The sequence below is a fragment of the Paroedura picta genome, chromosome 9, assembly GCF_049243985.1.
Source record: "Paroedura picta isolate Pp20150507F chromosome 9, Ppicta_v3.0, whole genome shotgun sequence".
In the NCBI taxonomy this organism is placed as follows: domain Eukaryota; kingdom Metazoa; phylum Chordata; class Lepidosauria; order Squamata; family Gekkonidae; genus Paroedura; species Paroedura picta.
In genome coordinates this window covers 12,044,450-12,066,812 of record NC_135377.1, presented here as the reverse complement: position 1 = coordinate 12,066,812, position 22,363 = coordinate 12,044,450, and the positions used below count along the sequence as shown (strand labels likewise).

Here is a 22,363-nt window from a genome sequence, read left to right as displayed (position 1 = left end):
GTTCCACAAGGACAGTGCCAGGGCTGGTGGAGGCCAATTTTACTTCTCTGTTCGATTGTAGATTTCTTTGGGGGATGTAGTGGAGAAGACACACCTGCAGGTACAAAAATCCCAGACTGTTTTAGGACCTTAAAAGGAAGAACTAGAACCTTGAACCTGATTCAGTCTTCAATCTGGAGGTCCACTAGCGGGCCAGAACTCCAACTGTTGTTCCTTACATCAGGGGTAGTCAACCTGTGGTCGTCCAGCATACGCTGGCAGGGGCTCATGGGAATTGTAGTCCATGAACATCTGGACGACCACAGGTTGACTACCCCTGCCTTACATGATACCCTTTACCTCCACCCCGTTAAAGCCACAGCCAGGTGTTTGTGATGCAGAGTGGGAGGGAACTAAACTCAGCTCTTCTCACTTTCCTGATACCACTAATCCACACAATGGCTATTTTTCTAGCAGGGTACACATGCACCGCCTCTGGTGGTGCATGTGCTGAAGATATTAGAGCTCTCATTACCTTTAGTCATTGCCTTCCTTGAGGAAAAAGCCCAGATGATAGGGAATTGGTCTAATGTGGGAAGCAATAAGAAATTGGTATCTCATCTTCAGTGACCAAAGGCAAAACAGAGCAGTGCCCTCCCCTCCCAAAATTGCTAGTAATGGGCCTGGAGGGAGTAGGAAGGGGAGGGGCCCCAGAAGGCATGTGCACAGCTATGCTTCTCAACCCTATTCTGCACGATTGCGCCACTTCTGGGGGTTTCTGGAAGCCTGAAGAATAGTTCAGGGGTTTCTCAATGGTAAAAAGGTTGAGAAAGGCTGGGTTAGAATGTCGGACTAGGATCTGGATGACCCAGATTAGAATTCCTACTGTCATGAAAGCTCCTTGGGTGATCTTGGGCCAATCACATTCTTTGTTAAGAGAAGCGAGCCAGGTTTGATTCCCCCCTCTTCCCAGACTCTGACCACCCCTGGTTTCTGCCCCCAAATTTCCAGGGAGTCTTCAATTCGGAGCTGGCGTGCCTAGCTACAGTTCCTTCCATAGCTGTGCTATGTGGGAAATAAGAAATAAAACTATACCTCTGATGTCTACCAAAAAAAGCACCTTTCCCTCAATGCTGAACAGCCAAAGCCAGCTTGTACAAAGACTTTGGTTCCCTGCAGTTGCCAAAGAGAAATGAAATGCTGTGAAGAAGAAGCAGAAGCAGAGTTGGTTCTTATATGCCACTTTTCTCTATCAAAAGGAGTCTCAAAGTGTCTTACAATCCCCTTCCCTTTCTTCTCCCCATAACAGACACCCTGTGAGGGAGGAGAGGCTGAGGGAGCCCTGATATTACTGAAGTTGGTTCTTATATGCCGCTTTTCTCTACCAGAAGGAGTCTGAAAGTGGCTCACAATTGCCCTCCCTTTCCTCTCCCCACAACAGACACCCTGTGAGGTAGGTGAGGCTGAGATTACTGAAGAAGAGTTGGTTCTTATATGCCGCTTTTTTCTACCCGAAGGAGTCTCAAAGCGGCTTACAATCCCCTTCCGCTCCTCACAACAGACACTCTATGAGGTCAGTAGATCTCAGAGAGCTCTGACAGAACTGCTCAGTGAGAACAGATCTATCAGGACTGTGACTGGCCCAAGGTCACCCAGCTTGCTGCATGTGGAGGAGTGGGAAATCAAACTAGCCTCTCCAGATTAGAAGCTATTGCTCTTAACCACTATCTGGAGATAAATCATAATTCCAGATCTCCAGGCGCTACCTGGAAGTTGGCAACTCTTGCCTGCTGAATCCTTCACACAGCTAGTTCCTAGAGTAGAGGTATGGCCAAACCCTACTGGGCATAGTGTTATTCTCCGGGATGGGAACTGAGATCCATGGGCCAAATGAGCACAGTGGGAAAGGAGTTTTGGAAGATTTCGCCCTCAATGGATAAGAAAGAAGAATGAGACAAGAAATTCCTAACCAAAATGAGATAGATCAAGATGAGTAGCCATGCTAGATTTGAGAAGCCGCGGCAGTAATGGGGGAGAAAAAGAGGCAGACGATCAAAGACCAGGAAGCGGAAAGCCTATGGCAGATCAAGGTGGGCAGCCTTGTCGGACTCCAGGTAGCGGTTCCAGTGGCACCTTTAAGACCAGCCAAGTTTGATTCAAGGGGTGAGCTGTCCTGTGTATGCACACTTTTGTCAGACAAGGAAATGGCAATCACCAGACTCCTTGCAGGACAGCTGCAACGGGGCTCCCTCCTTCCCTATGATGAGGAATTCCAGGGTCCAAACCTTCTTGAGGCAGTGCTCACTTCTTCACTCAAGAAAGTTCACGCACCCTTGCCACAAACGGTGTGTGTGTGTGTGGGGGGGGATTTCAGGCGCTCCTGGCCTCTTGCTCCTCCACCCCGAGGGCTTCCTCTCCCGCCCCCCTCCCCAGCGCACCTGGCCGTGCCCGCGTCCCAAACCCGGAGCTGGCGAGCAAAGGTAAGGGATGGGGACTCGGGGGAAGGGGAGGGGAGGCGGCTGGGTGTCTGCTCGTGCTTGTTCCGACTTCTAGGGCTGGGTGTGTCTCCCCCCCCCCCTTCTTTCCACTTTCTGGTCTTTAATTGGCTGCCTCTTTTCTCTCCCATCGCCGCCGCAGCTCTTCGGATCCAGAGCTGTGAAAGGCAGAGAAAGTCAGAAGGGGGGCAGGAGGCTTTCCCAAAAAAGAACTGCGGGACTTACTTCTCTCTCTCTCTTTCTCTCCCACCCCCTTTTTAAAAAAAAATTTGCACCCGCTGGGAGATTGCCGCAGGAGCTCCTTTCTCCCCACTGCCTCCCCAAGGGACTCCAAAACTACTCATGACGACCAAGGTGGGTTGGAATTCGTTTTTGCTTTCTCCCCCCACGCCCCCTCCCCTCCTCAAGGAAACTTTTATTTTCTTTTTGGGAAAAGGTGCTCAGAAATAGCCACTTTTGCAGGGAGCGTCAGAAGAAATGTGGGGTGCGGAGGGGGGAGGATCGGTGGGGGGGGGCGCGTAATTCTGCGCGGGGTGGTCCGCCAGTGGCAGGGAACCCCGGGCTTTCCCCTGACCTCCGCGGCGCCCGGGAACAACGAAAGGGCCAGGGGGGCTTAAGAGCAGGTAGCCCGGATCGCCCCGGGCGAGAGGCGGCGGAGGCAGCCGCCCAGGAAGCCCCTCGATCCGCCCGCGCCCGGGAGACGCGCCTGCCGCCGGGGAGGGGGGCGTGGGCGGAGGGCCATTGTGCGGCGCGGCCGCGGAAGCTGGAGATGCGGAGCCTGCCGGGGGAGGGCTCGGGGCGTCCGAGGAGGAGGGGGCTCGCTGTCAGCACCTCGCGGGTGGCCAGCCAGTCCCCTCCGGCCACCGGCCATGCCAGATCCCGCTCGGGAAATTCCTGGAGATTTGGGGAGGGAGCCTGGGGAGGACAGGGACCTCCGTGGGGAGCAATGCCAAAGTGGCTCCTTTTTCTGAGTGACTTGAAGGAGCCATGCAAGCCACCTAGAACTGGAAGGGGCCATGCACGCCACCTAGTCCAACCCCCTGCTCAATGCAGGATCATCCTAAAACATCCAGAATATCTGTCCAGCTGCTGCTTAAAAACTGCCCGTGATGGGGAGCTCACTGTCTCTTTAGGAAGCTGGTTCCACTGCTGAACTAATCTTGACTGAAGTTTTTTTCCCCTGATATCTAGCTGGTACCATCTAGCTAATACTGGGGGTGCCTGGGAATCTAAAGACAGTTTTTCTCTGGAGGTTTCCACAAATAATCATGACGTGCAGCGTCACTAGGGGATGGAAGAGCACCTTTGAGCCCTCTTGTACTATTTGTGCAGGAAGCGCTGTTGTATATGTGCAGGAATGTCATTCATTGATTGGTCCTGAAAGCAGAAGGGAGCCATTCTGAGTTCCGGCCCATGCCAGTTTATTGATTGATGTTTATATACAGCTCTCCCTGAAGGCTCAGGGCGGTTCGTATCAAACAGGAACGATACAAATAAACTCAGTTTATAATAATACAAAACAAAATTATGGAATGATAACACCGGGGAGGACAATAAATCAACGCATACTGATGGCCCAGTGGGATGGGTGAGTCTGCAGAGAGGGTCGTAGGAAGGAGGTTTGGGAGGGCTGATGGGAAGCAGTGGTTTGGGTCAACCTCAACCAAAGGCCTGGCGGAAGAGCTCCTTTTTGCAGGTCCTGTGGAACTGTTTGAGTTCCGCCAGTGCCTTGATCTCCTCCGGGAGCTCGTTCCACCAGTTGGGGCCAGGACAGAAAAAGCTGCCTTGGTTGAGGTCAAGCGGGCTTCCTTGAGGCCAGAGAGGTGATCATGCTATTGGAAGCAATGAAGAAAGTGGCTCTTAGTAACCTTCTAGCCTGGAATCTGTTGTGCAAAAACATTGTTAACAGTGAATGGAAAAGTGGGAGAAAGTTGGCGTTAAACAGTCAAAACATGCTTTCTATTGTGGCTTTTCTACTCCAATAGAAGCCCAGAAGTGCAATGAATGGATTCACCCTTTGCTAATGGGAATGGGCTGTTTTCCTCTTGCCAGTGGTTAGAGAAATGGGCTCAAGGGTTTGGGTTTGTGGTCTTTCTTATCTTCCTGCCCTAACTGGGGGGGGGGGAGGGGGAATGCCCTTTCTCCCTTTTTCTTGCATTAGGGGAAATGCTTGTCCCCAAATGGCTTGTGGAGCTGTTTATTCATAGAAATGGATAGAGATAGAGAGGATTCTGGGTCATGCTTTATTTTATCTCTTGAAAAGGCAGAGGAGCCCACATCTGCCTGGAAGATTTATCCCCTAATTCTCTACATCTGTAGGACAGCTAGATCAGCTTTAATTGACTTTTTTCCCATTGAGAAACCCCTGAAACATTCTTCAGGCTTTGAGAACCCCCAGAAGTAGCATGATTGTATAAAATATGGTTGGAAGCAGAGCTGTGGACACACCCACCCAGGGCCCCTCCCCTTCTCACCCTCTCCAGGACCATCATCGGCCATTGGGGGGGTGACATGACCATATATGGTTTATATCACCCGATAAGTCTTTAACAATTGTTTAAAAAATATTAAAAATGAATTAACTCCTACCCATTTAGGAAACCCTTCCAGGGCCATCAAGAAACCCCAGGCTTTCACAAAACCTTGGTTGAGAAACCCTGAGCTAGATTCAAGCACAGTGGCACCTTAGAGATGAACAAAATTTAGGGGGTAGATTCTGGTGGGTCTCCTTGTTGGTTTGAAGCAATAGAGCAAATTTTTTGAGTCCAGGGGCACCTTTCAGACTGACAAAGTTTAATTCTGGGTATAAGCTTTCATGTGTAGGCAGACTTCTTCAGACACGTGGCTCGGTTGGTCTTGGAGGTGTGACTGGACTCAAATTTTGCACTTCTTCTGTGATATAGCTGCCCTCTGACGCTGATCTCTGTAGTCTAGAAATCAGCTGTCATTCTGGAGGAACTCCAGGGCCCATCTGGAGGTTGGCAACTTTAGACTCCTTAAGGAATTGGCCTGCAGGACAGTAGGGTTGTCAGATCTGGGTTGGGAGACCCTTGGAAATTTGTGGGTTGAGCCTGAGGTGCAGGGTGGGCTGTAAGGATAGGAGGGGATCTCAGTGGGGTATAATCCCATAGGAACTGCCCTCGTAAGCAGCTGTTTGCTCTAAGGGGACAAATCTCTGTAGGCTGGAGATCAGTTCAGAGTGTTCAGCCCTTAATGACCTAAGTCAGGGGTAGTCAACCTGTGGTCCTCCAGATGGCCATGGACTACAGTTACCATGAGCCCCTGCATTTGCTGGCAGGGGCTCATGGGAATTGTAGTCCATGGCCATCTGGAGGACCACAGGTTGACTACCCCTGGCCTAAGTGACTTGGCAACAGGGTGTTCGAGGGACCCCCTCCTTCTGAATCTGCATGGCAGTCCGACATTACTTTGGAACCCTTGCCATGTGTGCATCCTTAAGGAGAAGCAGGGCCTTCTTGGTTGGGGCATCTCTGTTATAGAGTGAACAGCAGAAGCAGGACCTTTGTTGGGATTACAGAACAAATCTACATCATAAAAGGGAATAAAAATCAATCCACCTGGAGAAACGGGCCACTTTGAAAGGTAGACTCTCTGGCATCATACCCCATTGAAGCCCCGCCCCCCTTCCCTAAATCCTGCCCTCCTCAGGCTCTACTTGCCAAATTTCCAGGTAATTTCCAACCCAGCACTGGCAGACCTCTTGGAGGACAATAGTATCCTGTTGGGTCTTCCTCTTTTCCTACTGTTTTTAACTTTCCTAGCATGATTGTGGTTTCCAGTGACGCTTCTCTTCTTGTAGTAGCAAGCTAGCAGTAGTATAGAGTTGGAAGTGACCTCCAGGGTCTAGCCCAACCCCCTGCAGAATGCAGGAAACATTACTACCTGCCCACCCATAGTGACCCCAATTCCATGCCCAGATGATCCCCTCCTCAAAACCCAGAATCTCTGGCCTGGAGGAAATTTGCCTCCTGACCCCAAAGTAGCAATTCTGGGCATGCAAGAAAGGGCCACAAGATGCAAGCACCAACACCATCCCTTCTGCTCACCCATTCACAACCTGCCAAAGTTCACAGAAGGTAGCTGGATCTGGCCCACTGGAACTTATTTTGGAGTTAAAATGGTCCGGATCAGGTTCTTAAGCATGTTTCCTGAAGCAGGAGTTTTGCAGCTGCAATTTTAAGCAGGGCTGCCTCCCCCCTCCCCGCTTTAAGCTGGCACTAATCCTCTATTTTTTATGTAAACCTGCCACTCAGAAATTTGGCAGGTGAAGTTTTTTCCTGGCATGGCAGTAAGTGGTGGAAAAAACTTTACCTGTTAATCTCCATGCCAGGAAGAAATTTAACCTACTACATTTCTATACATCAGACCTTTGTTAAAGGGGGTCTGGGTAGCAAAACTGGAGCTACTGGTTTAAGGGAGGAAGTATTTATAGTAATGAAATGCAATTAAATCAAGGGATTAATTGCTGCAATATGGGTTGCTATCTCTGGATTAGATAATTGTTAGCAAAGTCGATTAGAAGAGAAGAAGAAGACCTGGCTTTTTATACCCCGCTTTTCACTACGTGAAGGAGTCTTAAAGTGGTTTACAAAACCTTTCCTTTCCTCTCTCCATAACAGACACCCTTTGAGGTAGATGGGGCTGAGAGCTCTAAGAGAACTGCTCTGCAAGAACAGCCCTAAGAGAACTGTGACTGGCCCAAGGTCAACCAGCTAGCTGCATGTGGAAAAGTGAGGAATCAACCCCAGTTCTCCAGTTTAGAGCCCGCCGTTCTTTAACCACAACGCCGCGCTGGTTTGGTGCTCGCTAATTCCACTCCCAGACATCTGTTCTACATTCCCCTGTGCAGCCTGTTCACCGGGAGCATGTGTACACAGGCAAATATTTCTCACATGTGGCCACTGTGTGAAGAGCACAACTGCTGGGCAGATGTGCAGCCAAAGAGCATTGGCCTTCTCCTCTGGTTCTCTTGAGACAGGCTTCATACTGCACAGTTTAGCTCGTGTCAATCCTGTTTTGGCCGCTGAGGGTACTTTTCAGCAGCAGCTGGTATAATAGAATGCACCTCACCCATCCTAAATTTGTTTCCCACATCTGTGCTCTAGCCAAAAAATTATCTGTGGAAAAAAAGTAAAGTAGATGCCATCAACTGTTCCAGAGGGGTAGCTAGCTGTGTCAGGCTATTGTGACAGTACAAGACAGTACAAGTCCAGTGGTACCTTAATTCCATCTTGCCCAGCATTTAATATCTCAGCTCTGTTATAATAATAATACATGTTTAATATTTGTGAAACCACAATGTATTTTGCATCAGGCTTCTTCAGGGGGATATCACTTCAGATTCTCAGCAGAATGTTACTTTCCCTTCTGTAAGTAGATTCAAGTGGGTCGCCGTATTGGTCTGAAGCAGCAGAACAAATTTAGAATCCGGTGACACCTTTAAGACCAATAAAGTTGTATTCAAGGTGTGCACTTTCATGTGTACATTTCGTGTGCATGCCCACGAAAGCTCATACCTTGAATTGAACTTTGTTGGTCTTAAAAGTATCCTTCTGTAAGTATTAAGTTCGTACAGTTTGCTGCAAAATGTGTTGGGGTTTCCCAAGCACCAAGTATGTAACCCTAGAGAACATAACCCAAGAATATAACCTTATTGTCCTACAGTGAATGCTCATTAGTGATAAAAAGGTTGGGGACCATTGCCATAGAGTCTATCTTCCAAAGTAGCCATTGTCTCCCAGTGGACTGGTCTCTATCACCTGGAGGTCCGTTGCAATACCAAATGCTCTCCAGACACCACCAGGAGGTTGGCAACCCCAGTTACTGGAGTTATGCTAAATGAAACACAGAACTCTTCACCCACAGGCGGAAGACACCAATAGAGGGAGACAGTCAGTTCTCACCTTATCTTTTTCCCTGTACCCACAGTACCTGGAAAAATGATCGTTCTGGGCAAATGGTTATCTATTGCATCAAGTTGCTTTAATTGAAGTTCATATACCTGACTGTGAGGACCAGAGGTCTGGTTTAGGTATCTAATATGGCACAACAGGTTTACGTGATTAGCGCTGCTGACTAATTAAGAAAAAGAACACCCAGCTGGAACTGCTTTTGTGTTTTTAACAGCCGGTTTATCTGTCGGCACCATGCTTATCTCAGAACATCATCTCGAGCTAATTTATGCACTCCCTGATGTGCAAGAATGTTGTCCAATTCAGTCTTGTCAGATTGCCGAAGCTAAGCTGGGTCAACTCTGGTTAGTACTTGGATGGGAGACCACCAAGGAAGGCTAGGGATATTCCACAGGGGCAGGCAGGGGCAAATAGTCTCTGTCCCTCTCTTGCCTTGAAAACTCTATGGTGTTGCCTTAACTCAGCTGTAACTTGACATTCTTTTCCACCAACAGTGTATGCATGTTCCCCATGCAAAGGTCTGTATGTGCAGCCTGTCAAGGCACGGCTGGGGGAGATGCACAGGAAGCCAGAACATTTAAGGCAGGGTTAGTCAACCTGTGGTCCTCCAGATGTTAATGGACTACAATTCCCATGAGCCCCTGCCAGCAACCAACTCATAGGAATTGTAGTCCATGAACATCTGGAGGACCACAGCTTGATTACCCCTGAATTAAGCGAGTGGGCAAAGAGTGGGACAGAAGCCCAGGTCAGTAGCCAGGAATGAGTCACTCATACGCCAAGTCCGATAAAACTCTGGGAGGCCGGATCTTCCTTGAGCAATCGGCCACGCGTTCCTCCATCTTTGGAATACTGATTTTCGTTTGCTGTCTAGGTTCAGGAGACAAGCAGGTGCTGCCAGGGCTTCAGAAGCAGGGATGGTGTCCAAAGGCTGGAGATGCCGGGTGCTTGTGTCTGGTTGTGTCCCAGGCTCTGTGCTGGGTTCAAAGGCAGCTCTGAAGCTGAGACTGATGGCAGGGGCTGAAACTCAGGGGCTGATCCTGGCAAGACTCTCCGACCTGCCTCTTCCTTGGAGTCAGACAGGGTTGCAGTTTGCTTTATTCTTCCTCCTCAGCAAAAGGAAGGAAGGAAAGGAGGACTTGGCATCTTGCAAGTTGGACTGCTGTGTGTGTATGGCTTTGTGTGAAGCACTACAGTCAGGACGGAAGAAAGAAAGTACTTCTTTACTCAAGGAGTAATTAAACTGTGGAGTTCGCTGCTGGTGGATATAGTGATGGCTAAGAGTGTAGATAGTTTTCAAGAGGAGAGGTCCGACAGAGGGTTGGCCAAATGGTGGCTCTCCAGTGGTCCATGGACTACAGTTACCATGAGTCCCTGCCAGCATGATCAGTTGCCAGGGGATTATGGTAACCGTAGTCCATGGACTTCTGGAGACTCATAGTTTGGCCAAGACTGATCTGTAGCCTCTAGCTATGGCAACTAAAGGGACACTTCACAACCCAGAGGCAATAAACCTCTGAATACCAGTGCTGAAAGGCCTCTGTGTTCTGTTTGTAGTTGTTGTTGATGATGATGATAATGTAATAATGTATTTATTATTTGTCCTCTCACTGGCAACTCAGGGTGGGTTGCAAGAAGTCAAAAATTACAGAAATAAAATCCAATATAAAACTTAATTTAAAACATTAAAACTATTCCGAAATATTGCCCGATTTCTACTATCCTATCAAAAGGAAGAGGGACCTAAGACTGGAATAACTTTGTTGGCACTCCAGGGAAACTTGCTGGAGGCTGCATGAATCGGCATGCTGGACTAGATGACCACCAGTCCGATCCAGTAGGGCTCTTCTCATGTTCTAAAGCAGGGGTAGTCAAACTGTGCCCCTCCAGATGTCCATGGACTGCAATTCCCAGGAGCCCCTGCCAGCGGATGCTGGCAGGGGCTTCTGGGAATTGCAGTCCATGGACATCTGGAGGGCCGCAGTTTGACTACCCCTGTTCTAAAGCATCAGCATCATATTTTATTCTAGGTACGTACTGAGGGGAGCACCTGTGCCTTCGTTAAACTGCAAGTACAACGATATAGGCTAGATAGCAGGAAAAATGTTTTCACAGTCAGAGTAGTTCAGCAGTGGAATAGGCTGCCTAAGGAGGTGCTGAGCTCCCCCTCACTGGCAGTCTTCAAGCAAAGGTTGGATACACACTTTTCTTGGATGCTTTAGGATGCTTTAGGATGCTTTGGGCTGATCCTGCGTTGAGCAGTGGGTTGGAGTAGATGGCCTGTATGGCCCCTTCCAACTCTATGATTCTATGATTCTTCAGTCATGCAAAGACATTTGCTGTCTGATAAACGGCTGAACCAGACCACAGGGTAACCTGCCAGTAGCACTCAGAAAATGAAAATAAGCAAAGCTACATCACAGCGGAATAGAAGCCTGCGTGTAAAGGGTTTCTTTGAGCCTTTTAATGAATTTTGCTAGTTAGTGCCGTCAGTGAGCTCCCGTCGTAGGGCCCTCTTTCTGTAGCTTCCCCATTCATCAGAACTAGCTGCTTTGATGGGAATATCAACAACCACCATGAAAATCTCTGGCACATGTGCCCACTGTGCTGGGTGGAATGACAGAAATATTTACGATGTTGGCTAGATGTTCAGCAAAAACAGGGCACTGTAAATTAACATAAAAGGACAGGGATCCCAAAATAGCCTGGTATGGACTCAGTATGTTTTAGGAGGCACAGCTATATTAAGAATAATTTAAAATGGAAAATAGTAGCAGCCCTAAAACCTGGACTAGCCTGATCTCATCAGAGCCAAGAAGCTAAGCAGGATCTACACTTGGATGGGAGACCGCCAAGGAGGCTGCCACCCAGAGGAAGGCAATAGCCAACCATCTCCACTCATCTCTCGCACTGAGGTGGAATTTCCTGGGGTTGCCATGAGGGATGGTACCTAAGTGGTAAAAATGATGCTGGAGAGAGAATTTCGCCTGCTCAAGTCAAGAGTTTATAGAGTTCTGGGCGGAATTTTCAAACAAGGAATTTTCAAACCAGAAATTTCCAAATCAACTTCCTTCCCGCACCTACAGTTTCTTACGAATCCCTGATTTATAAGTAGAGATGACAGCGTGGACACAGCTGGGCTTCAAGGGAACCTCAGGGACAGGTGCTCCCAGCTGCCTCATTGGTTCTACTTGGTCAGTCCCCGTTGTTGTAGGCCAGGGGTAGTCCAACGGCGGCCCTCCAGATGTCCATGGACTACAATTCTTGGGAATTGTAGTCCATGGACATCTGGAGGACCGCCGTTTGACTACCCCTGTTATAGGCAAACCAGTAGAAGAACTTGTGAACCTGAGCCATATTGGGAGAGCGGTATAAAAATGTAATAAATAATAACAATAACCGCCCTATATACTTGCTTATAAGCCAAGTTTTTCAGCACCTTTTTTCCACACTGAAAAAGCCCTCCTTGGCTTATATGTGGGTATATACGGTGATTGAAATAAAAGCCTGCTCCAGCCAGCCAGTCGTTGCATTGCCTTTTGCAAATGTGTACCGCAAGCAGAGCTTGCTCTGGCAGCTTGTAGGACATCAATGGTTTGACTGAGGGACTCTGATCTTTTTTTCCTTTTGCCTTCAATGGCAAAGGGAATGGCAATGCGGGATGGGAGAGCCTGTGATGATGGCGCATTTCCCACCCTCGGCTTATGTGCGAGTCAATAAGCTCGCCCAGATTTTGTGGTAAAATTAGGTGCTTATATGCGGGTCTGCTTATATGTGAGTATATACGGTAGGTAAATGCGTGTCTAAGGTGAATTCCTTTTATTTTTGTACAAGTGCACCTGTTTGACCCCCATATAAAAGCAAGCGGCCATGGCAAATGCTCTTAAAATTGGCTCTTGTCTGCCCAATTATCTCAAATGTATCCAAGAGGGTATTGTTGGAACTTGCTGATCCCATTGGAATGATGCCCCTCTGCTGATGAAATATGTATTTACAGATCTGTTGATACGGCAAATTTCCAGCAACGAGGATGAAGCTCTGTCGTCCGTTCAAGACACTGAGCTGGTTCTCCTTTGCCTCCTTAGCAGCCACGGTTCAATTAATCAACCATGTCCAGGCACAAGGTAATTTCTCTCTCTCTCTCTCTCAGATATATTTCACTCAGGCTCTCTGATGTGCAGAAGTGGGTTCTGGCTTTCTCATGTTCAGTCCACCCATCCTCCATGGAAATCTTATCCCACAGTTTTCAGGCAAAGTGTAACCCTTTCAATTTAGGACAGGCCTCATGGTACATGTCTGTCTTTTGTATAGCCTGCACTATTATTTGGCTTTTTTGTTTTGTTTTGAAATGTCTGTAGCCCTTTTGCTCCATACAACAGGTGTAAACCGTGCTGCTTTTAACATCCATGCTCCAGGTTGCTTTGCGTTTCTGTTTTCTAGCTGCCACATTCAATAACTGACCGTCTCTCCTTGCCTTCATAACAGCTGGCTTAACTCATAACAGATATAACAACAGGTGTGCTTTCTGGCTGATTGTTACCAAAGTGTGAAATGATGTGGAAAGACTAGGTTTAATTTTTGTTGGTTTCCTCTCATCACTCCTTGAGTAAAGAAAGTGTTGCAGGGTGGCCAAACTGTGGCTCTCCAGATGTCCATGGACTACAATTCCCACAAGCCCTTGCCAGCACACGGCAAGGGCTTGTGGGAATTGTAGTCCAGCACATGGCAAGGGCTTGTGGGAATTGTAGTCCAGCACATGGCAAGGGCTTGTGGGAATTGTAGTCCATGGACATCTGGACAGCCACAGTTTGGCCACCCCTATGCTACGTAAATTTTCCCACATACATTACCTCAAAGCTTTCTTTCTAATTCATGAGAATGGGTACCAACTGCAATTCTGTGTTATCTGATCACTTGCAAGACATAACGAGAGCGAACACGGGGACAGCGGGGAGCCAGTTAAGTACGTAACAGGAACCATTTTCATACTATTGCAAGTTCCGTGTCTCCACTGTAGTTAAACCCGACAACGGTTTACAGCCGACTAAAGGCAGCTCTTCCATATGTGAGTTCAAGGCAGAGGGACAGTAACAGCAGAAAACCGCCGATAACATCCATATTTTCTTTTTACGAGGGACATTATTGGGGTCATGGCAGCTACTGTGTCTTTCAGGCCTGTATAGTTTTGAATAGTAAATGTTGTTGCTTAATAACAATTGGGAGATCAGGAAGTTGGACTTTGGAAATTGCTATAGAGCAGGAGTAGTCAACCTGTGGTCCTCCAGACATTCATGGACTACAGTTTCCATGAGCCCCTGCCAGCGTTTTCTGGCAGGGGATCATGGGAACTGTAGTCCATGAATATCTGGAGGACTGCAGGTTGAATACCCCTGCTATAGAGAATTGCTCCAGTTGATGACTGCCTCCTGTCCACCACTGTCTCCACATTGGCCTCTGTTGAGATACCTGGTCAAATTGCTATCCGCCTTCTGCCATACTGGGGAACCTGATGGACATGTGTGGCTATCAGGGTGTCCAGTACACCAGGGGTAGTCAACCTTTGGTCCTCCAGATGTCCACGTACTACAATTCCCATGAGCCCCTGCCAGCAAAGGCTGGCAGGGGCTCATGGGAATTGTAGTCCGTGGACATCTGGAGGACCACAGGTTGACTACCCCTGCAGTACACAAAGAAACAGGACCCTGCAGATCTTTGTCTACATATGGAGCCAATTTTGACATCTGGATACATGGCAATTACAGATTTCCTCAGGGGAAAGTATGATGGGAAGATTTAGCATGACTGGGAATAGTTGCTCCGCATTGCCTTAACTCTTTATTCTGCCATTCAAACAAAGTGGTAGAGTATCCGCTTGGCATGTAGATAGTCCCAGGTTCAATCCCCAGTATCTCCATATAAACGGACCAGGCGGTAGGTGATGTGAAAGACCTCTGTTAAAGACCTCAGAGAGCTGCTGCCATTCTGCGTAGATAATCCTGGCCTATAAAGCAGCTAAAGTTTTGGCACAGCGGTTACGTCAAAATGTAACAAGGTCCATTTTTGTCAAGGCAACTATTAACATAAGGTTCTCACTCTGCATGTTTCAGACCAGCTTTCCTTGTCTATGGTCAAGAATGATGATTCCAGAGTGCTAACAATTAAGCAAAAGATTCAGGGGTGGGGTGGGGAGATGTTGATCTGAAGCAATTGAACAGAGGTTACCTCCAGTCTGCATGTACACAGAAGTTTATACCCAGAATTAAACTTTGTTCGACTGAAACTTTGTTCAATTAAAGGGAAATTAGTCAAGTGTTAATGCTATCTGTGTAAGTTAAAGCCTTGAACGTGCCTTTAGCCAGTTTCTGGATGAATGCATCCATGCTCCTGCCGGCTATTTATTTGCACATTCCCATGGAACTGCTTAACGAGTATGAGTGACTGTTTTTGTCAGCTAACTTGACTGAATTTGGACTGATTCTGTTTCTTTTTGCAAGAAGTAAGATTTTGTTCCACAGGCTATAAAGGTATCCCACAGAAATAAAGATTTCCGCTCCAGGTTGGTGACTCTGACGTCATTCCCATCAGTATCTCGTCGTTTGTCCAAGAGTTAGATTTTAAAAAAAAACTTTCTCTAGTTGTATGTGTTTTCTTGTGCGTAAACCAGTCTTTGCATAACTAAATGAAAAAGCTGCCCATTTGGTCCCACCTGTAATCCAAAATCAGCATGGAAATTGGTTGGCTTGGTTCTCCCCTGCCCTATACGACCTCACATGAACATTAGTGAAAATTGTCTAGTTATGTAAAGACTCTTTTGCACAATTCCTCTAGCCTGTTGTGTTGTAGCTTTCCAGTATACACACAGACCCATCTGAGTAGCTGTGTATTTCTTTTCCTATCTGTGTTGAATGAGGGAATGGTTTAGAGGTTGTGGAAATGTGCCTTGTTTGGTGATGGCTACTTACTAGTGATCTCTTTTCCTTTGGAAGGCAAGGGCCATGACTCAGTGGTAGGCTAGATTCCATTCCCAACAGTAACCAGCTAAAGGATTTGTGGTAGCAAATGCTGGCCTCTAGACATGAGACCTTGGAGAGCCAGGGCCAGTTAGAGTAGTCTATGCTTAAGGAAAAAATTGGGGAGAAATTGGAGGTAGACCTGGCACACTATTGCTGACATCACTTATGGTAAGAACCAGAAGTCATAACATTAGAAACTCTAGGAAACTCTATGGTTTTATCATAGAGTTTTTGTAAATTCAAGACAATCCACAACATCACTTCTGTTTTTTTACTGGAAGTGATATCGGCTCACCAGCATTCAACCTACGCCTGCGTTTCCTCCTGACTGTGATGCAAGCACCAGCAGGCAAAACAGCAGGATGCAGAGGTGCTCCACTATAGTGAGAGGCCTGGCTGTCCTATCTGTACTGGTCTAGAGGGACCAGTGTTGTGGCCCAGTATAGGCTACTTCTCATGTTTCTCAGACAGACAGGTAGTCCCCACAGCACAGAATTACACCTTATGGTGCCTAGGATGACACTGGAAATCGATTAAGACCTAAATTTAGTTTAGAGCTCATTTTCCTTCTATGGGACCTGACAAATAGTTCAAAAATTGCATTCCTCATCATTGCATTGCTATTCCCTGAGGTTAAGAAAACAAAACAATTAAACATTTTTGGATTTCTTCTTGTTTGCCAAAGGTCATTGGTTTTATAGCTTGCGCTGCTGGAGGGTGAGGGGGTCACTTAAAAAATGGAATTCAATATTTTCAACAATCTGGGGGTGCCATTCATATTGCCCATTTCATTCCACCCTGCTTCCTTCAGTCACGGACCTTCCTACAAGTGTTGAAAATGAATTTCAGATTGCCTCTTGTAGTTTCCATTAGTGTGTTTTTAAAAGGGTCAAGAACCCCCTAACTATTATAGTAAAGATCTGCTTAGTAATGCCATTTCTGGCCTTGGAAATTCCTGGAGATTTGGGGGTGATGCCTGGGAGGGGGAAGTCAAGGAATGTCAATTCTTTGGTATATCAGTTGTAATTTGGAGAGAGCTCCAGGCTCCATCTTGAGACTGATAACCCTACCTATAGTATCATCCTAAACTGAATTACTACCTCCTAAGTCAGCCTTTCTCAACTTTTTTACCATCGAGAAACCCCTGAAACATTCGCCAGAAATGGTGCAATCATGCAGAATAGGATTGGGAAGCATAGCTGTGTACATGCCCACCTGGGGCCCCTCCCACCCCCTCCTGGCCCATTTTTATTTGTCACTTAACATTGTATCATGTAACAAAAACATAGAACTTTGCACGACAGAGCAATGATCTTTTAAAGCCCAATTAATTTCTCCCTCCTTCACAGCCTGCCATTTCCAAAGTCCATCTCTTTCCTCTTGTTGGTAGCCCAAGAAGCCTTCAGCTGAACACTCTCGGGCCTGACTTCCAAGATGAAGGTCTCAAATGAACTCCCCATGAGATAACACATGATTATGGCAGGGGCTCATGGTGATTGTAGTCCATGGTCATCTGGAAAGCCACAGGTTGGCCACCTCTGGTTTAGTCTACTGCAGTCTTTCTTGACTTTTCTACTGTTGGGTAACCCTGAAACATTCTTCAGCCTTTAAGAACCCGCAGAAGTGGTGCGATTGTGTAGAATACGGTCGGGAAGCACAGCACACAGAAAAGAATACTAACTTGGATTCATACCAGACGTTTTCCCTACCATTATTTCTACTCACAGAACATGATTTTCCTGTTTCCCCCCCTCCCATGGCAGCTAAGATTTCCCCTTCAAATTCTGTTCATGAGCGTCCCCTTTGCCCCATGGCCCAGTTTGCAGGGGCATTTTGTGTCTCTGTGGAAGGGAGGGGGGAATTGCACTAGATGGAAATCCTTACATTCTTGGAAATGCTAGTTTGCATCCAAACCAATAAGCCTGAGAAGGCAGTTCAAATGCACGGCCTTCCCACCTGTATTCTTCAGAGGTAGAGTCTATTTTGTGATTCCACTGGTCATATTAAGCTAAACTATTAAACTAAACTATTCAAGCTCAACCCCATATTCTGTGGGCAAGCGGTCCTGTTATTTTTTAGCATCCTCTTTCTCATACTTAAAGGGGCTTGTCTCCTCTTGCTTGAATTGCTCAATTGCTCTCTTGTTTATTAAATTCCTTTAGGGGCTTAATCTGGGTACAGTCTGTGAAGCAAACCACATTATTTGATCTAGCCAACCATAAATAAATAGTAGGGGGAAATAGGGTAAAAGTAAAAAAAAAGATTTAAATTGTCTTGATATTTGTATTATTTATATACCTTTAACTTTTTTGGGGGATCAGCTTCTCCATTGGCTGATCCTTATGTGCGGATACATAAATTCCTTGGAGCAGAAAAAGGATACCCACTTGTGACATCCATTTACCTTCTGTATCTTGAATCATAGAATCATAGAGTTGGGTGGGGTTACAGAGTTGGGTGGAGCTGCTTGAAGACTGCCAATGAGGGGGAACTCACCGCCTCCTTATGCAGTCAATTCCACTGCTGAACTACTCTGACTGTGAAAATTCATTTCGTGATACCTAGTCATTACCATTCTACACATAGTTTAAAACCATTCCTGCTGCCAACAGGAACCGCTCCTTGCCTTCCTCCAAGTGACAACCTTTCAGATACTTCAAGAGAGCCATCAGGTCCCCGCTCAGCCTTCTCTTCTCCAGGCTGAACATTCCCAAGTCCCTCAGGCTTTCCTCATAGGGCTTGGTCTCCAGGCCCTGGACCATCCTCCTTGCTTTCTTCTGCACCCTCTCAATGTTTTTCACCTGCTTTTTGAAGTGAGGCCTCCAGAACTACATACCGTACTCCAGGTGGGGTCTGTTTAAGACAAAACTCATTTTGCTTATTTAAAAATTTTCTATGCCAACTTTCCACTCTAAGGGGGTCTTCCAAGATGGCAAACATAAAACACTAAAGCATTTCAACATTTAAAAAATCATGTTAAATAAAGTATGTATATAATAACTCAATAGGAATACACGTGATATCAAAAAAAAAACAAAACAAGGAGGTTTTTGTCCCTCTCATCTCCAGGCTCCATCCCCAAATCTCCAGGAATTTCCCAACCTGAATCTGGCAACCCTACACCTTCCCCATTTCTCACTGGTGTTTGGGGGGTCGGGGTGGCTGGCGACCCTAGAGGTGAAGGGGAAGTTGATTGGGAGGCTGGCTAAATAGAGAAATCTAAGGATTGTGGAGCACGGAAAGAACAGTAAGGGAAGGTGTTCAACTAAGCACATAGCAAGGCACCGTGATTTGGCACGGTGTTTGGGTCCAAGACATGGCCTGCATAATTTGTGAACCCTCTCTAAACTCAACGTGACCCGTGTGGCCTGCCGGATGCTGGATATCTAACTTACTTCTGTTGTCCTGGCAAAACTAGGAGATTATCAGGCTACTTGTATGTGGTGGGTTGTTTGACTGGGCGGGTCAGAGATTGTACAGGCCTAGGCTAAGGTCTTTGGCAGAGCCGTGGAGGCCTGATTAAAAATGGGGGATAAGTAGATCCGCGTGTGTCTGGAGTCTGTCACTTTTTGGTATGTGGCTTTTAAGGGCAGGACTATCAGCTTCTTTCATGCTAGGATGCAAGCTTGTTTACACCGATAGGTTCAGTGCTGTGGCTTTTCCACCCAGGGATTGTGACGACTGTATCTTTCAGGTCATTAGAACTTTCTTTGTATATTACAGTAGTCTCGTCTCCGTGTTGCCGCGGCATGGATCCACGAGGCCAATTTGACTGAGTTGACTTAGGAGGCCATCTAACACTCCGGGTGGGGTGGGGTGGATGGTTAAAGGCAGAAAGGGATGTCTGTTCTCAGACCCAAACCCATGGTTCCAAACGATTGTTATTGGGGTCCAAACATCTTGTATTGGGGCATGCCCACTACCACCACGGCCCTTTGTAAATTATGACACTTGCTGTTTCTCGCACACATCCCAAAATATGCATTCAGATTAGTGCTTTGGAAAATACAGCCTGGACTCCTCCCTCACACACAGTCTTATCTACAGAAAGCCTAAGATGCTAGGGAAGGAGTAGTATGCACATAGTACATTGCCTTTGCTTACTAAACAGCAGCTTTAACCTCTAACTCATGTGTTTCTTCATCTTTCTCCTGTGGGAACGGTAGTCCCTTTTTAATTGACTGGCGAGGCCATAATGCACCTTAACACGTTCAGTGTAACTTTAGAAACTAATAGACTCGCGTCGTGAGACCTCTCTAATAACTCGCATCCTTTGTCTCGTCCGGCCACATGTGTGTCTGTGCTAATGTGAATGTCTGTGTGCGCTGTGGTACTAATTTTTAAAATTAAAGACGATAAATCTTTTTTTTTTTGGACACTTCAACAATAGTATTTTTGCTTCCCTTTCAGTGGCCCCGCCATCGAGATTAAGATACGCCGTAGTTAATCATGACAGTATTCAGATTTCATGGAAAGCTCCTAAAGGGCAGCTGGATGGATATAAACTCCTCGTCACCCCAAATTCAGGTAAAAGAAAAGGCAAAACACTATATTTCACTTTAACAAAGAAGTCCAGCGGTTCTCAACTGTTGATTAGGGATGGCCACATTGAGAAGAAGTGGCAAGCAGGATTCCCTGGGGAAAAAATAGCAAAGATCTTTTCATTGGTTCTGAGGCGTATGAAAGAGTGCTCTGAGTAGGGCAGGGCACATATGGGCCCCACCTTGGTTACAGGCATATGGTTGCCAGACCCCCCATCCCCATGGAGGAGGGCTTCCCTGTCACCAGGCCCTGGCCTCCAGCCACCGATCAGCAGGCCAGTGGGCAGGGTGATTTACCAGGAGGAAGAGAGAAGCCCAGGCCTTGTCACAAGCATTGCATTGGAAGTTATGTCATCACGCCAGTGACATCCAGGTGACACTCTAGTATTTGAGAAAGACTCTGTGGCAGAAGCCAGTTTTACCATAGAGCTTGTGCCCAAATACTAGAGCCTGGGTGTCATAGTGTGATGATATCACTTCTGTCTGACACTGGCAACAAGGCCTAGGCCTTTCCCTGCCAGTTGCCAGGAGCGCCATCTTCTAATCTGGCAAGCTGGGTTTGATTTATCCCCTCCTCTTTCGCATGCAGCCAGCTGAGTGACCTTGGGCTCACCACAGCCCTGATAGAGCTGTTCTGACTGAGCAGTAATCTCAGGGCTCTCTCAGCCTCACCCACCTCACAGGGTGTCTGTTGTCGGGAGAGGAAAGGGAAGGTTATTGTAAGCCGCTTTAGGACTCCTAGTAGAGAAAAGCAGCATATAAGAACCAACTCTTCTTCTTGTACAAAGACATGAAGTTTGATGTTTGGTGCCCTTTTAGTATGTCTCTAGGTGGGTCTAAATCTTCAGCCACCATGCTTCTTTGAAAGCAGAAAATGGCACCACCTACCCAAAGCTGTTTGAAAGAATGCATATTGGGGAGCCACATTTGAATACTCTCCAGCAGGACAAATCCTCCTGACATTTTAGCCCTTTGCAGGCAAGAATTCAAAATGGGGGAGGGGGGGGGATTGCTTCCCTAGTAGCTAGAAAGACGGGAATCCCCGACAGCTAGGAAGCCTGCATCTCAACCTGCCTGTGGATATGAAGAATGAATGAGCAGTAGTTTCCTCATTAAGGAGATGTGTAGAGACAAGATTAACATGACATCATTCTAAGGCATGCCAAAGAAGTGCATTATTTATGCTGAAGCATACACACACACACACACACACACACGGTAGTGTATAATAAGCCCATAGTTATTCATCCCCATAAGGAGTCGAGAGAGTTTGGCAAGGTGGATAATTAAGCTCTGGGAATTTTGAAGAAGGGAGGAGGAAAGGATTCCTCAGAGCTACTGCCAGCTGGAACAGACAAAAAAGGCAGCTTCATATGGTTGAAATGTGCAGTTCCGTAGCATCTACGATACCGTTTCCCGAACAATAGGCAAACGTCAATTCCTGCGTGATCTTTATTCTAAACCACTGTTTCTCTTTTGCAGGTGGAAAAACCGATGAGCTCACCCTCCCCAACAATGCAAACAAAGCCATCATTCAAGGCCTACTCCCAGACCAGAGCTATACGGTTCAGATAGTGGCCTTTGCGAAAAACCAAGAGAGTAAAGCAGCCCAAGGCCAGTTCCGAAGTACGTCACTGTTTACTCCAGTTTTGTACCTGACTCGAAGGGGTTTTGCTTGGGAAGAAGCTACTTGCACACAAACATGCACAATGCGTTCATAGAAGGGTTGCTTTTACCTGCCACGGGACATGTGACAATTAATTGTGGAATCGAAGATTCAAAATGAAAAGAAATGTAAATTTGAGCCATGTGTTCAGATGCTCTTGAATTGTGGAGGAAGGTTGGAAGTCTGTAATCTCTGCTAATGTGACTCCAATGAAGCAGAAAGGAAATTAGCCCCCTAATTATCATGGCTGCCCTTCTCTGTACTTTTTCCAGCTTTGCAATGTTCTTAAGAGCCAGCTTGGTGTAGTGGTTAAGAGCGGTGGCCTCTAATCTGGATAACTGGGTTTGATTCTCCACTCCTTCGGGTAGTAAAAAGCGGGGCACAACCCCCCCAGTTCTCCTTCTCCTTCTCCTTCTCCGTCTCCCTCCTTCTCCTTCTTCTCCTTCTCCTTCTCCTTCTCCTTCTCCTTCTCCTTCTCCTTCTCCTTCTCCTTCTCCTTCTCCTTCTCCTTCTCCTTCTCCTTCTCCTTCTCCTTCTCCTTCTCCTTCTCCTCCTCCTCCTCCTCCTCCTCCTCCTCCTCCTCCTCATTATATGGATGGAATGACTAGTGTGCTGTGCTATCAGGTGGAGTTTGGAGAAGGGGAAGTCATGTATGGTGCAGATGTTGCCCCTTCACTGTACCAGTACAGAAATGATTGGAAATCTTCATGGGGTAGCGATTTTATTGATGCCCTAA

General features: G+C 46.9%; 1 protein-coding gene across 5 annotated transcripts in view; it reads left to right on the top strand.

Annotated features, from left to right (window-relative positions):
• The first annotated feature begins 2,643 nt into the window (after window positions 1–2,643).
• The window catches only part of COL14A1 (collagen type XIV alpha 1 chain), a 142,369-nt gene continuing 122,649 nt past the window's right edge, over window positions 2,644–22,363 (top strand). For 2 of the 5 annotated variants that reach the window (XM_077351582.1, XM_077351581.1), the window contains exons 1-4: window positions 2,647–2,828; window positions 12,405–12,531; window positions 19,831–19,947; window positions 21,444–21,587. In XM_077351582.1, the coding sequence (XP_077207697.1) occupies window positions 12,438–12,531; window positions 19,831–19,947; window positions 21,444–21,587 (355 nt within the window). In that variant the 5' untranslated portion in view covers window positions 2,647–2,828; window positions 12,405–12,437. Of the gene's footprint in view, window positions 2,829–12,404; window positions 12,532–19,830; window positions 19,948–21,443; window positions 21,588–22,363 lie in introns of all 5 variants that reach the window. The other 3 variants (XR_013233988.1, XM_077351583.1, XM_077351584.1) reach the window with 3 other exon arrangements.